The sequence below is a fragment of the Lepisosteus platostomus genome, chromosome 4, assembly GCF_059453375.1.
Source record: "Lepisosteus platostomus isolate fLepPlt1 chromosome 4, fLepPlt1.hap1, whole genome shotgun sequence".
NCBI classification, from domain to species: domain Eukaryota; kingdom Metazoa; phylum Chordata; class Actinopteri; order Semionotiformes; family Lepisosteidae; genus Lepisosteus; species Lepisosteus platostomus.
This window is the reverse complement of record NC_142614.1, coordinates 64,567,526-64,582,938: the sequence shown is the minus strand read 5'-3', so window position 1 is coordinate 64,582,938 and position 15,413 is coordinate 64,567,526. Positions and strand designations below refer to the sequence as shown.

The following is a 15,413-nucleotide window of genomic DNA, read 5'->3' as shown; positions in this document are numbered from 1 at the left end:
TAGGCTTTTGTTAGATAGCTGCAAGCAAAAACTATATATACAGCTGTATGCAAATTTTGGGCTCCCCTGGTCAAATTGCATGTTTCACAGAATCTCTAAGTGAAATGAAGTTAGTACATCCTCTGCAGGGTACAAACGTAACATATTTCTCCATGTTAAAATGATTATTTATTTTCATTTATTGCTGAATTTAACAAGTTGAAAGCAACCTGCCAGCAGTGGAAACAGACAGCTGTGCAAACAGCAGGCCATGGAATGACCTGGACATAGTTTTCTTGAACATGCATTTTTTTAGTACTGTATTGTTTTACGTTGTCCTACTGGAAAATCAACACTTTTGGACTGAATTGTGGAAAAGAAAAATGTTGCCTCAAGAGCTTCAGCATTGTATTGCTAAGTAGTAAGGTTGCCTCAGCTTGTACCAAATGCATTCCTTTGTGAGAGTAGATTCCTGTCTTCTATCTCCACATGTTGTCTTGCGGACAGCTAGTGGGCACTAGCATTGGCTAGTGAATGAAACACTCTACCTTTCTCTCTGCTGCTACCCCAGATGTTCTCTGGCCAATAGCTAGCAACCATTTTTCTCTTCTATCGACATTTTACTTATAAAGGCTGCTGAGAATATATACAGGTAGATATTGAGATATTTACATAGATGAGACATGGTAGTCATGTGCTGATGCATGCAGTATTTCTTCCTGGACTTCTTATAACATGGCAACTGAAATTTAAAACATGTCTGAAAATATGAAGCAGTTGGATGTGAAGTTCCTGGCCTGGTGTGTATTTCAAAATGTTTTCTTCTTTTCTCTAAACCAGTGAGCTGACTACGGAGGTAGAATGTCTCATTCTCCAGGTAGCATATCATTTAGTGTTACAATAATAATCAGTAACTCCAAATGTGTAGCACTTTTCATCCCAAAAGATCTCAATGCACTTTATATCTGGGAAAGGACACAATGCATTCACCACTGAGGTGCAGCATCTACAGTAGCTTTCATATTGCCACCTGTTTAAACAGCAGACAGGGATTGAGACTGATATATGGCAAAGCAATGATTGATTCTGATAAATATGTTTAAGTCAGATCTGTTAAGTTTTAAAATGAATGCAAATTTTAAAGCTCATATAAATACATGCCTAATATTTCTGAATGCATAATATTTTAGCAGACTTTATGAATTATATTGGTGGAACTTTGCCTCCCTCTAGTGGATAATAGAATAATGTTATTTCATAATATTTAAGTGTTAGCTTGTAAATGCAAATTCAGTGTCTATAATGTGGCAGCTAAAAATCCCAGATTAATTCATGATAAATGTGGCCAGTAGTTGTTTTCTAGTAAGTATAAAATTATTCCTTTTTTAGAACTTAATCACACCTTTATTTTATTAAAAAGTATAATTACTCTGTCATTCTGGACTCTATTTTCACATAAAAGGGCTTATGGCACAAGCTAGAAGAAACCATTAAAACCATGTAGCTCTGTTTAATTGTTAGTCGCTAACTGATCAGAGGATCTTCTCCAGTCATATTGATAGCGACATTGTGACAAGCTAATGGGCGTGTCGTAATGGGATCTTTAAAATAGGCAGGTCCTGGGCCAATAGACACAACAAACACAGCTATTAGGTTAAAAATCACAAGGGCAATTTCACACTGCAGGGGAAAAACTAAAAGACTATAACCATGTCTCCAAAACAAAGCTCCTGACTACACTTCTTCTTGAGTCTAGAGAGAGATGAGAAGCTAAAGGCTTCTTATCGGCCTTAAAACAGTACACACATCTCCCCTGAGACTCTTCTCAAGCAAGGCTTTTGAAAGTTCTTAAAACATTCTCTTCTCCACTGAGATTCTTTGCAAACACTTCCAGTTGTTCAGACTCACAGATTCCTTTATCTTTGATCACCAGTCAGACCTTCGCCCCCTGGTGAGTGGTGCATACAGGGGTTCACTCCTACAGACTGACTGACACAGAACACCTCTGTATTTTTTAAGCAGTCACCTGACTGTCACAGCCTCCTAAACCAACTGACGTCCTGCTCATTCCCCCAGAGGAGTCTGGGAAATGTGGTCCCGAATGGGCTGCATTCTCACGACATTTCCAACCAATTAATTCAATTTTGTTTATAAAGCACCATTTCAATCGTTCCACCGCATGGCACTTAACCCAACTCCATCCAAACACAATAAAAGAAAAATGAAAAAAGGCAGAAAAAAATTAAACTAAAACACAATGTGATCTGTATAAATATGTGAAAGTATTCATTTCAACACCATAAAATTGAGAAATTTCTTAAACAATCCTGAATTATTATATACTGTTGTATGTAGTAAACCATCTGAGATATTCTTTGTTTTGGGAGCCAAATTTAGAAAAAAACCTCTCAATTCATTCTTCCATTTTTGAACCGTTTCATCCAGTTAAGATCCTGAGCCTATCCTAGCCAGGAACAGGTGCAAGGTGGGATACGCCCTGGATGGGTCATCAGTCCATCCCAGAGCACACAAAGACACAAGCACAGACACGCTCATTGTCACACGAAGGCCAATTTTCCCACATGCTAATTAACCGACCACTATGTTATTGGACTGTGGGAGGACACCAGAGCACCCGGTGAAAACCCACATGAACACAGACAGAACAGCGATGGTGGGCATAGTCACACGCTTCTGTGGAATAGTGGGACCAGTATAACAGCTACCGTACGTTACATTTTAAAGCGGTAGCTATATTATGTCTTTTATATATTTACATTACATATTATATGTTATGTGTTCAAGAAATATGCTTATTAGAGTAAATGACCATTTCAGTAACGCAGCACAAATTGCACCTACAGTAGCAATCTGTTTTGAGCAGCGAAGGCCTGAAAGTGACCAGCCTGTAGTATACCGCAGTGTGCTTTCCTCTGAGGTGTGCTTTGACATGCATTCAGGATATTCTATATGGCTGCATCTCTTAATAGGTTTATGTTTTTTAAATGATGTTTAAAACATGTACTAAGCAAGAAATTCTGTCAAATAATTAAACTATGTGCAATGCTTATTAAATTTTAGGAATATACAGAACATTTTCTCTTTAAAAAAACAAAGCCATCTTCTCTGTACCTTATTAGAGCTGTGGCAGCATCACTTTAATATTTTCCTCAGAAAAGCTAAACTTTCATATTAAAAACCAGCTCTGAAGTTTTTTTCAAAGAGGTAAATAAAAATGTCTGCTTCAGCGGTAATTAAACTAAAAATACTTTTTATTAGCAAAAAGCCTTTGATATTTTAGCTTTTTCTCTGTCACTATTCAAAAAAGAAAACGAAGTTGCTCTGACTACTTTGAAGATGATTTAATTAATTATTGTAACCTCAGATTATTAGTTGTCAGCTCTTTCATTTAAAACAGGTCATTGCTGCTAAAAATAATTCTTGGAAAGTGCTTTTATTTTTTTCCCCCACAGTCATCAGAATAACATAAAAAGTATCCCTAAATGCTTTGAAATTGTCTTGAATATCAGGAACGTGACATTTTCTTAATTCATTAAAAAACACTTATTGTAGTATTTATTCATTTATTTCCATTTATTATTAGCCAGATTAACCAATTAATAACATACTTATGATCATTGTGAATTTATGTATCAAGCACTTTGTTTTTATTAAAGCAAAGGAAAGGCATTTTCCGGGTACCATTGTACAATAACTGGAAATAGCCAGTGGAAGTTTTGAGATCAACAAAACCCATTACGGTTCACTGAAATTTGAAAGTGTTTCAGCAGACAGGTATACTTTACATTCACTTTCTCTTAAGACTATACATTATTACTACTACTGAACATAGCTCAGCATTAATAGATACTCCAACTCTGTTCATAATGCTGAGATTCCTTGTGACTGTGTTCCGAAATGTTCAGTAAAATGACATAAGGAAAGTAGAATAGAATAAGGAAAGTTGTCCCCACTACGTTTTGTTCACACTAAAACAGGTTTTGTTTCCATTCATAATATTTCCAGGCCACACTTTAGTGAATACCATCAAAAAGGTTCCAAGAAATAGTTGGTAATATTCTATATATAATACAAGTATTAGTATTTCCTAATAGGTGCTCCAGACTGTCATATTTAATTCACATTGCTCTTGTGTACTGTTGATTTAATGCAAATTTTATTTTACCACATATCTGTTTCATAATTCATTTAAACATTAAGAGCCTACATATAAAAATACGTATTGATAGGTCAGCCCAGAAGACTTATGCCGAATGAACAGTGAAATACTAACCAGAGGACAAAAAGGGGAAACTACAGCATGTGGAAGTTATGAAAACAAGAGGCTGTTCTCAAAACAAGGGTTTGTTGGAATATGGAACAAGCCACCCAGCTTGTTATTGGAGCTGATAACCTAGCTTCTTTCAGGAAAGAGCAGGGTGAGATCAAAGAAATAATGACTACCAAAAGGGTTAGATGGCTTTCTTATATTTTTATATTTTTGAAAACTCTTCCTTTAGTCCGCCATGTACGAAGTACAGTGCATTCATATATTGAAAACCTATTTGTTTAAGTGAACTACAGTAGAATCATGTAACTAATTGAAGTTTTGGTAGCTGAAAATAAAAATAACCAAAATATACAAAAAATCTGCATTTCCTGTCGTGCCACTAACATTAAAGAATCCCATGAAGTAATACCCAGAGATATCCATTCTATACATCAACTATAATATTAACATCATTTCCTACAGACTGCCTTCATCATATTTACACCTCTGTTTTGCAAGCAATAATTAAAAATGTTAAAATGCTTTGAGGGGTACATACTGTACCTCAACAAAATAACAGCAAATTGCGGTATTAACAATTTAAATATATTGATCTTAATATAGTGCAGACTTGTATTAGCTGTAATGCAATTTACAGAGCACAATAAAAACAATTAATAAATCTGTTTTCTAATGACAGTTTATACAGAAATACTATTAAATCTGTATACTCTGTATACTGTATGCAATTAAAAATAATTATTTTAGTGTTTTACATTATTGTGATATATTTCATTTGGAGTTGTGGTAACAACATCTTGTCTCAACAATGTAATCATTGTATTTGAAGTAAAGTTGTCACTAGTATGCATACAGTATGGTTAGAGCACAGAAATAATGGGTTAATAAACATTCAATGCTATACTGATTTTTCTGACAACTACACGTAGCTGTGGTACTTTAAGGATTCACTGCTCCACCTGACAGTCCTACATCGGATTGTTCGGATCATCATATACAGTGCCTTGCGAAAGTATTCGGCCCCCTTGAACTTTTCAACCTTTTGCCACATTTCAGGCTTCAAACATAAAGATATAAATTTTTTATTTTATGTGAAGAATCACCAACAAGTGGGACACAATTGTGAAGTGGAACGAAATCTATTGGATTTTTGAAACTTTTTTAACTAATAAAAAAATGAAAAGTGGGGCGTGCAAAATTATTCGGCCCCCTTGCGTTAATACTTTGTAGAGCCACCTTTTGCTGCGATTACAGCTGCAAGTCGCTTGGGGTATGTCTCTATCAGTTTTGCACATCGAGAGACTGAAATTCTTGCCCATTCTTCCTTGCAAAACAGCTCGAGCTCAGTGAGGTTGGATGGAGAGCGTTTGTGAACAGCAGTTTTCAGCTCTTTCCACAGATTCTGGATTGGATTCAGGTCTGGACTTTGACTTGGCCATTCAAACACCTGGATACGTTTATTTGTGAACCATTCCTTTGTAGATTTTGCTGTATGTTTGGGATCATTGTCTTGTTGGAAGATAAATCTCCGTCCCAGTTTCAGGTCTTTTGCAGACTCCAACAGGTTTTCATCCAGAATGGTCCTGTATTTGGCTGCATCCATCTTCCCCTCAATTTTAACCATCTTCCCTGTCCCTGCTGAAGAAAAGCAGGCCCAAACCATGATGCTGCCACCACCATGTTTGACAGTGGGGATGGTGTGTTGAGGGTGATGAGCTGTGTTGCTTTTACGCCAAACATATCGTTTTGCATTGTGGCCAAAAAGTTCGATTTTGGTTTCATCTGACCAGAGCACCTTCTTCCACATGTTTGGGGTGTCTCCCAGGTGGCTTGTGGCAAACTTTAGACGAGACTTTTTATGGATATCTTTGAGAAATGGCTTTCTTCTTGCCACTCTTCCATAAAGGCCAGATTTGTGCAGTGTAAGACTGATTGTTGTCCTATGGACAGACTCTCCCACCTCAGCTGTAGTTCTCTGCAGTTCATCCAGAGTGATCATGGGCCTCTTGGCTGCATCTCTGATCAGTCTTCTCCTTGTCTGAGCTGAAAGTTTAGAGGGACGGCCAGGTCTTGGTAGATTTGCAGTGGTCTGATACTCCTTCCATTTCAAGATGATCGCTTGCACAGTGCTCCTTGGGATGTTTGAAGCTTGGGAAATCTTTTTGTATCCAAATCCGGCTTTAAACTTCTCCACAACAGTATTACGGACCTGCCTGGTGTGTTCCTTGGTCTTCATGATGCTCTCTGCGCTTTCAACAGAACCTTGAGACTATCACAGAGCAGGTGCATTTATACAGAGACTTGATTACACACAGGTGGATTCTATTTATCACCATCAGTCATTTAGGACAACATTGGATCATTCAGAGATCCTCGCTGAACTTCTGGAGTGAGTTTGCTGCACTGAAAGTAAAGGGGCCGAATAATTTTGCACGCCCCACTTTTCATTTTTTTATTAGTTAAAAAAGTTTCAAAAATCCAATAGATTTCGTTCCACTTCACAATTGTGTCCCACTTGTTGGTGATTCTTCACATAAAATAAAAAATTTATATCTTTATGTTTGAAGGCTGAAATGTGGCAAAAGGTTGAAAAGTTCAAGGGGGCCGAATACTTTCGCAAGGCACTGTACATCGGATGGTATACCGACCGACACCTTGTATATTCTAGATGGCTTAATCTGTATTTATGTGTGACACAGAAAAAGTCAAAATTTTGAAAATTAAACGGTGAAGTATAAAACACATTTGTACACATTTATGTAAGTTGGTTTCCTTGCATTTATTTGGTGTTTTTAATGTGCAAAACACTCTGGGAATGCTATATTTTTTGTACACAAATCTTACATAGAACATAATAAAGTTCACAAATAAGGTGATGTTATCCATCCATGGATTTAGGGTATATGTAGCCTGTTTGAAAATTTGTAAATAATTGATCCAAGGATCTCCAACTATTCCTTTAAAGTTTCCATGGTATAGGCTTCGGTAGAACGTTCCATTCTCAAGTCAGGGCTACGTTAAGGTTCTTAACCATCATAACATGTCAATAGTTAAAAGTAGAAAAAATATGATATGTACATTGTAATTTATACTATTTACAAACATGATCTCTTCTTTGGACCTTTTTTGTTATCAAAGTCAACAGCAACAGCAGCAACAAAAACGACATCTTATCATGTGGATGGTTATTAAGTATTACCCACAGGGTATCCCTCTGCCTACAGCATAGGATGAGGAGGTTGAAACCCTATTGAAAGGGGAGTTAACCAAGGGGTAGCTGGAAATGTGATGGAGCTGTGGTGGGATATACAGTATGTGACAAAAATGCGAGAAGAGGTGTGTGCAAGAGAGATATATATATATAGCACAAGTCGGTGTAGATTGTTATTTACAACAGCTGGGCAAGATTGGCTTTGTCTGTCGTTACCGTTCCCTAACTTCAGTTAAGAACTTCCATTTCATGAGAAATAACAGCATCCAAGCATCAGATGCTTTGTGAATGTTTACTGAGTATTTTAGTTATGGCTTAACTGGCTTGGTTAAGAGGTATCCTCCTTTGCATAAGAAGAGCATTGACCCTCCCCTACCCCCCAAGAAAAAAGTGAAGCCCAAAATCACCAGTGCAGAAACAGAGACGTAAGGAACGTACAGGCACAATCTGGAAATGTGTACCTTATGATAAAAGAGAAGAAAGCTATAAAACCTATAGGATGCCCGCTGACAGAGCTGGAGGTAGGATGCCGGACAGACCTAGGACCAAGGCCAAGACGGAGGAAGGCGGAGTCGCTCAAAAGAAACACGTAAATCCCAAAACCCCCAATGTAGAACCAGAGACAAGGAATGTACAGGCACAGCATGAAAATATGGACATTATATGAAAGAAGAAGGCAGACATAAAAACCTGTAAGAAACCTGCTGACTCATCCAGACATAGGTTAGATCAGGGGCTGAGGAGCTGGCGGCAGGAGAAGAAGAGGCTCAAGGGAGGAACCCGGGGCCTAGTTTAACACTGGGTAATAGAAGCAGAAGAAAGAGCAGAAGAATGAGTTGCAATTAAATTATCATGAAGGGAGGAAGCAGATTTGTGGTTTGAAATTCTGAGGACTAAGTATTTGGGACAGGATAATGAGGAAAACAAGAGGAAGCAGGAAAAGCAGAATAAACAAGAATGGAAGGCAAATAAAAAAAACAGATATAGACTAAGACAAAGAACATGGGACAAAGTAGAATGGTTGGTCCTTTTGCTGGTAGTAGCGGCGGCCCAGAGGTCCTTCTGTAAAATGGTATCTTGCTGTGGGCAGAGTGACAGCAGTTTGCTTGTTATGAACTTCTAAAAAATATGAAGAAAAACAGTTTTCTTTGGTGCATTTCTTTAAAAGAGGTTTGTGAGACCCAGAGAAAATTAACATGTTTTTCTCTTTAATTTTCATTTTTTGCTTTCCTGTTTGTCTGGAGCATGGTCCATGTTTAAAATGAATGTGACAAATTTGACAATGTGAATTAAGCTGAATATTTTTCTCTTTTGGTCTGTCTTGTGTTTGCTTTCCTGTTTGTTGTTTGGAGCATGGTTCACATATAAAATGAATATGAGAAAAATGCAAGGTGTGGGGAAAAGTTATATATAGCAAAAGCTAGACATGATTGTGAGATTGGCTTGTCTGTGGATATCTCTCCAGAACGTTTGTTAAGAACTTTCCTACATAATCAAGTTGTGGCTATTTTGCTCCTCATTCCAGAAGTGTATCTGACGGTAGTAATTTTTATCATGGCCTCTTGGGTCACTTTATTCTTACCTTGAGGATATTCTAATGTCTTTTACTTTTCAGTATTTATGTAGCAATTATTAACAGTAGAATGATCAGAAGAACTTCTTAATGCTCTTCCATTCATTAGTTGCATTATCTCTAAGGGGTTGTGTTATGAATTTCTTAAGATGACTGTAGTGCACTTAATGTCTGACATCTCAGCCTATATTTACAATAGCCTCTAGATGTACTAAGACTGTTTTCAAAAACTAATACAATAAGTCTTTTCAACTTTTAGCTTTCAATTGAATTGACACTCAAGGCTACTTTTAGAAGAGTTTATTTCCACCCCTACCTCCCCAAAAAACAGTCAAGACTTCATTTTTCATTTGTTTTTAGATCCCATGTTGTGTAAATACTTTTACCATGTGTACTATACTGTATCTACTGTCTGACAGCAAGTACAGGTAACCTTATTGATGCTACTATTGCTAATACTGGCAATCTCACTTGAAACATAAAGCTGTCACTGAGCTTTAGATATCTCACTTTTTTTTAAATTAAATCAATTCATTGTATTTCCTGTATATAATAATTGAAGTCTTAATGCATTACTACATTAATGAGATCAGTGCATACATCTAACCCATCAAGAGCTGAAATATAGAAGAGGTTGAAACCTGACCTGCCAAAGGTATAAACAAGAAATAACTCATGTAAATCTCACTTGGAGTTGGTGGATATCTGGAATCTGCCTATTGACATTTGGTATGTTTCCCAGTCTTACTAAGAAAATAGCTTAATACCCGGTCTTCTTATTTCATATACTGTAAGGTGTTTTTTCTAACCTTGAGATGATTTCCAAATAATTGGAAGGCGATCATTTCTGGCCTAAATGTACATTATCTGGCTTGGAGAGATTACTTGTCTGAATATAAGGTTACAATAGAGTCTGCTAGATCCACCTACTTCTCTCACATCATTGAAAATCACTATAACAACCCCAGACATCTTTTCTCCACCATCAACAGTTTGCTAAAGGCAAACTGCCACCCCACATTACCTGCCTCATTACAACTTTGCAACACATTCTGAGATTTCTTTAGCTCCAAGATCGACAACATCCGGCATAACACTCTCTCCAATACGTATATAATTTCCATATCTCCTCCCTCCTTATCCAACTTTTCTGGTTCCCTATTCTCTATCTTCTCTCTTCTTGACTCGGCATCCCTCAATAAACTAGTTACACACATGAAACCCACCACATATATTTTAGATCCCATTCCCACCACTTTATTTCAGTCTTGTTTCTCTTCTCTCTGTCCCATTGTCCTCAATATTATAAATGAATCCTTGAACACTGGTGTTGTACCAGCGGTCCTCAAAACTGCTGCCATTACCCCTAACATGAGGTAAAAAAAGCCTAACATGACTCTGGACAATCTAAACAATTGTCGCCCCATCTCCAACTGACCCTTTCTTGCAAAAATTCTAGAACGTGCTGTCACATTTCAGTTACATAACCACCTCATGGCAAATAACCTTTTCGAACCCTTCCAATCTGGCTTCTGTCAACTTCACAGCATAGAAACTGCCCCGCTCAAAGTCACTAACGATCTTCTAATAGCTTCTGATTCTGGTTCTCTTTCTATACTCATCCTTCTTGATTTCAGTGCTGCTTTTGACACTGTTGACCATGACATCTTACTTTCTTGTCTTGAGACTGTGTTTGGAGTTTCTGACACTGCTCTCAAATGGTTCAAGTCTTACCTCACTGATCGCTGTCACTTTGTCTCTCTAGATGGGTATAGGTCTGAAATTGGTCTTGTTAAGTCTGGTGTTCCTCAGGGCTCAATGCTGGGGTCCCTTGCTTTTCAGAATTTACATGTTTCCACTTGGTCAGGTTTTAAGATCACATGGCCTCAGCTATCATTTCTATTCTTATGATACTCAAATATACATCCATACCAAACCTGACACTGATGTGGCTGTTTCTATTCTATCTAATTGCATCTCTGACATAAAAATTTGGATGACTCAAAATTTCCTTCATCTTACCTGTGACAAGACTGAAGTCATGCTTATTGGCACCCCACCAACTTTGTAAAGCCAGTCCTGCAACCCTACCTGTATATGGTTCTGTACTTGAGCTTCAGTCTAAATTTAATAACCTTGGGATGATAATTGATTCTGGCTTAACATTCAACCCACATGTGCAGCATATTGTCAAAACATATTTTTTCACCTCAGAAATATTGCTATATGTTATCACTAACTGTGGCGGAAAAGCTGATCAACACATTTGTGTTCTCCCGAATTGACTACTTTAAGGCTCTACTCGCTGGAGTCTCTAAATCAACATGTAACAAACTGCAGTATGTCCAAAAATTCGACAGCCAGAATCCTGACCAGGTCTAATGCATGTGATCACATTACTCCTATCCTGGAGTCCTTGCACTGGCTTCCTGTCAAATTCTGTGTGGACTTTAAAATCCTCATGGTCACCTATAAGGCTCTGCACCTCAGCACCTATCTGAACTATTATCGCCCTATTCCCCACCTCGCAACCTTCGCTCTTCTAATTCTGGTCTCCTAACTGTCCCCCAAGACCATCTACATTCTATGGGTACAGGGCCTTCTCCTGTTATGCCCCCAAGCTCTGGAACTCTCTCCCCAAGGATATCAGAGAGTCACCTTCTCTAAACTCCTTCAATTCCAGACTCAAAAGCTTTTTCTTTAGAAGAGCCTTTACTTAACTGGTTCCATTCTTTACCCCTCTGCTCCTACTATACTTAGTACCACCATCCACGGTCTCCTCTGTGTATTATAATTTCGTTTTATGTTCTGTATTTTTTTTATTTATTGTTTTGTCATTCTGTAAAGTAACTTTGAGCTTTAAAGCCATATTTAAAGTTGCTATATAAAATAAAGTTTATTATTATTATTATTATTATTATTATTATTATAATGCTTTCCATCATAAACAAGGCTACTAGAGGACATTACATTTTTGCCTAGGGAAGCCCACAGTGGTAAATAGAAGTTTACGTATACATATTTGAAAAGCAGAAAGTTTTAACCTCTAGCATGAGTATGAATTGCTCCTAAGACAATGTTATATATTAAGGTTAATCAAATCTACAGATCTGTGCTGAAAGTTACCTTGAAGAACATTCTTCTGTAAGAAGAATATATATATTTATAAATTATTCAGGGTCGGATAATATCAGTATAGGAATCTGTATAGAACATCATACATTAATAAATACTGTAAGTTACAGAGAAACAAGACGTTTTTGTTTTCCACCGGGTAACTGGGTAGGAAAATGATTAATATATAATGTTCATCTGTACACACTAAACACAATTGTATTTAATTAATCTTTTTTAAATATAAAGTTTGATTTCTTAATTATATTATCATGCACTGTAGGTGCTCTCCCATCTCTCTCTCTGGTTATGTTGATTGTTGTCCAATGCTGTATTTTATATTTCTATATACACTATGTACAATGTGTAGAAATAAAGAACCAAGTATTTTATCAATTACTTGTGGACAATAAATACCTTCATTCTTGTAAGTCATTCTTTCATTACTCTGTTTTAATATTAAATATCTGGTAGAGGGAAAAGAGGAAAAATATGCTCAAAGCAATATTTTCAATAATAAGCCATTTAATTGCAGTCTTCTGATATTTCCTTATATATCAGGTTCATGCACTAAAATGAATAAATGGGGTCGTCTTTTATGCCTCTAGCCTTTTGATTGTTTCCGTTCACACTGGGGAGTATCGATGGCTCATAAATTGATTCTCCTGTGGATCATTGTTAACAATGAAAGCTTTAGAATTTCCCTGGAATCATACTTATTTGAATACCACCAAGTAAGATTAGGAAGCATGGGTGGCTTGAAAGCTGTCAGAATCAGAAACTAAAGCACCTTTCTTGTTTTCAAACTCCTGTATTAAAAAGCAAGGGAGATCATTACTTTCAAAAGAAAAAGTAAAGTACTAGGCACAGGAAAAGAATAGTCATCTGAGAGCATTTCTTACAAAGTAAAATGGTTTACGTCCCCAGAAGCAATTAAATAGATGAAAGTTACACAATATTCAACAATTACACTACATATTTTGTAGTGCAGACTTAAGAAAACTTAAGTCTACTGTAAATGGATTTTCCTGATTTATTACAATATACAGTACAGTATCTCCAATTAGATACATTTGAGATGAAGAATATAGGTTAATATGTTGTAGATAAATGGTTTTATCACTTGATAGAAGATTGACTGCAGAAATTACTTAACATTATCTTACTTTTTAACATCTTCTTAAATGTCAGAGTTAAGGTATTTCTTAATAGTGTGATGGCTGAGTTCACTTTAGCATCTTTATGTTCTAGACTTCAATTCCTCCTTGCAAACTATTACTTCCTTACTCAACTATTACAAACTGTTCATGGGCTTTATGAACAGTTGTGAGTGTCTTAACAGGACTGAAAAGAGGAAAGAAATCCAACTCATCATAACTTGATCACACTTCGTTGGCTGAAGTAAGAATTAAATATCTAATAGATGTTTATAGGATATGCATACAGCACTGTGCTTAGGGCAGTTCACAATAACGTTATAATAAGTAGATGAGATACCTCAAGGAAACAATGGTTTGTTGTCTTTTCAGTCAAAAGTTATAAAATTATTGTAAATTAAAGATATTAACAAAAGCAAATCTAAATTAAGAATTATCTTTAATAGTCTACACTTAATTGGCTACATTCAGTGTTTCCATACTATTAAATATGGTATTGAGATGCATCTCCATAATTGTTTATGACACGCATTTGCAAACTTACTACAAAAAAACGATAAATTAACCAGATAATAATGGAGCATTAAAAAGACAGATGGATGTTTCCTCACTATGACTTGTTTGTATGTCTCCTCTGCCCGTGCTTTTTTGTTTGACTTTTTAATGTTTCATTGGTCTATAAATTTATTGTGTGATTTAATCTCTTTTTTTATTTTAAAATAATCAAAACTGAAGCTTTATGCCTTGTAAATGACATACAGTAACTAGAGTATATCAAGCATGTGTTTATCCTTTTCCTGTTCCGCTAATGGGAAATCACAGTCATTTAATTTCACGGATGGGATGTGTTCATTTTTTTTTTATTTCTCACTTTAGATAGATTTCTTGATTTGGAATGACACAGCTCATGTGGAATACAAAATGTCAAGGCAAATACTATTATTCTTCTCAGTGTTTTGTCCCAGAAGAGTCTGTCAGCCCATCTGTTGATGGAGTCCCAGCTAACAGAGTCATGCACTGTTCACGGCTGCAGCCGGGAATTGATCTGTCTATTGTTAGAGACACTCACGTGTCCTCTGATTAAGTTGTTGGTGAAAGCATCATTCCTCTACAAGTCGTGCTTGTGGTCTCTCTACGATTTCTGTTGTTCATGAACACATTCTGCCACAAGGTTTATATAACAGATGCTACAAGGTAGAGAGGGAGCTTGGAGCTTGTAACAGTGACAGAGAGCAAAAGAGAGGGAGATGGGGAGGGAGAGTCTTGAAAAAAAATAGAAAAATAACAGCATTCAGAGAGATATAGGCACATTATAATTGGGGGCTACAAGAGCTTTAAGATCATCTGTTCACTTGGTGATTGAGACTAATGCAACTGTGCAAATATGCTGTACTTTCAGCTCGTCATCATGGCTGGGACTGTGCTGCTGGCCTATTACTTCGAGTGCACTGACACATTCGGGGTGCATATTCAGGGTTTTTTCTGCAATGATGCTGACCTGATGAAGCCCTATCCTGGAGTGGAAGAAGAGAGTTTTGTTCCTCCTCTCATCTTGTATTGTGTAGTAGCAGCTGCTCCCACAGCTATCGTAAGTACAACTGTGATATCTTTCTGTTGTTTACTAATCAATGTAGTACTTAAGGGATTTAGATTTGTTTTAAAGTATGTGTCAGTTGGTGTAGTTTGAAGTGAATATAATTTAATAGAGCATGTAGACATATACAGAACATTTTAGAAATATGTTGTAAAATGAACATAATAGAAGATCTCTGACCTTGATTATAGATCATTAGATCTTGCCCATAAAAATGCCACAAAAAAAATCCAAATAAACTTTTATACAGTCATGAATTTTAACTGTTTTTTTAACATTACTATTATCAGAACACTGAATATTGCAAAAAATCAAGAAAAAGCTTCTACAGATTTAACATTAATTTTCACTTAATACATTAATTGAAGTAATACAGAGGTAAATTTTAAAATTTTAAAAAATACATTGTATTCTTAGTGTTACTGTTCACCATCAGAACAAAACTTGTAAGAAAAAATGCTAGCCCTGCTTTGTGTAAAGTAATCCCCCACTCA

At 36.5% G+C, this 15,413-nt stretch overlaps 1 protein-coding gene across 1 annotated transcript in view; it reads left to right on the top strand.

Annotated features, from left to right (window-relative positions):
* Positions 1-15,413, top strand: part of plppr1 (phospholipid phosphatase related 1) — an 82,173-nt gene that overhangs the window by 40,904 nt on the left and 25,856 nt on the right. Inside the window, exon 3 of the mRNA XM_088630242.1 lies at positions 14,725-14,913. Coding sequence (XP_088486368.1) covers positions 14,725-14,913 — 189 coding nt within the window. The remainder of the gene's footprint in view (positions 1-14,724; positions 14,914-15,413) is intronic.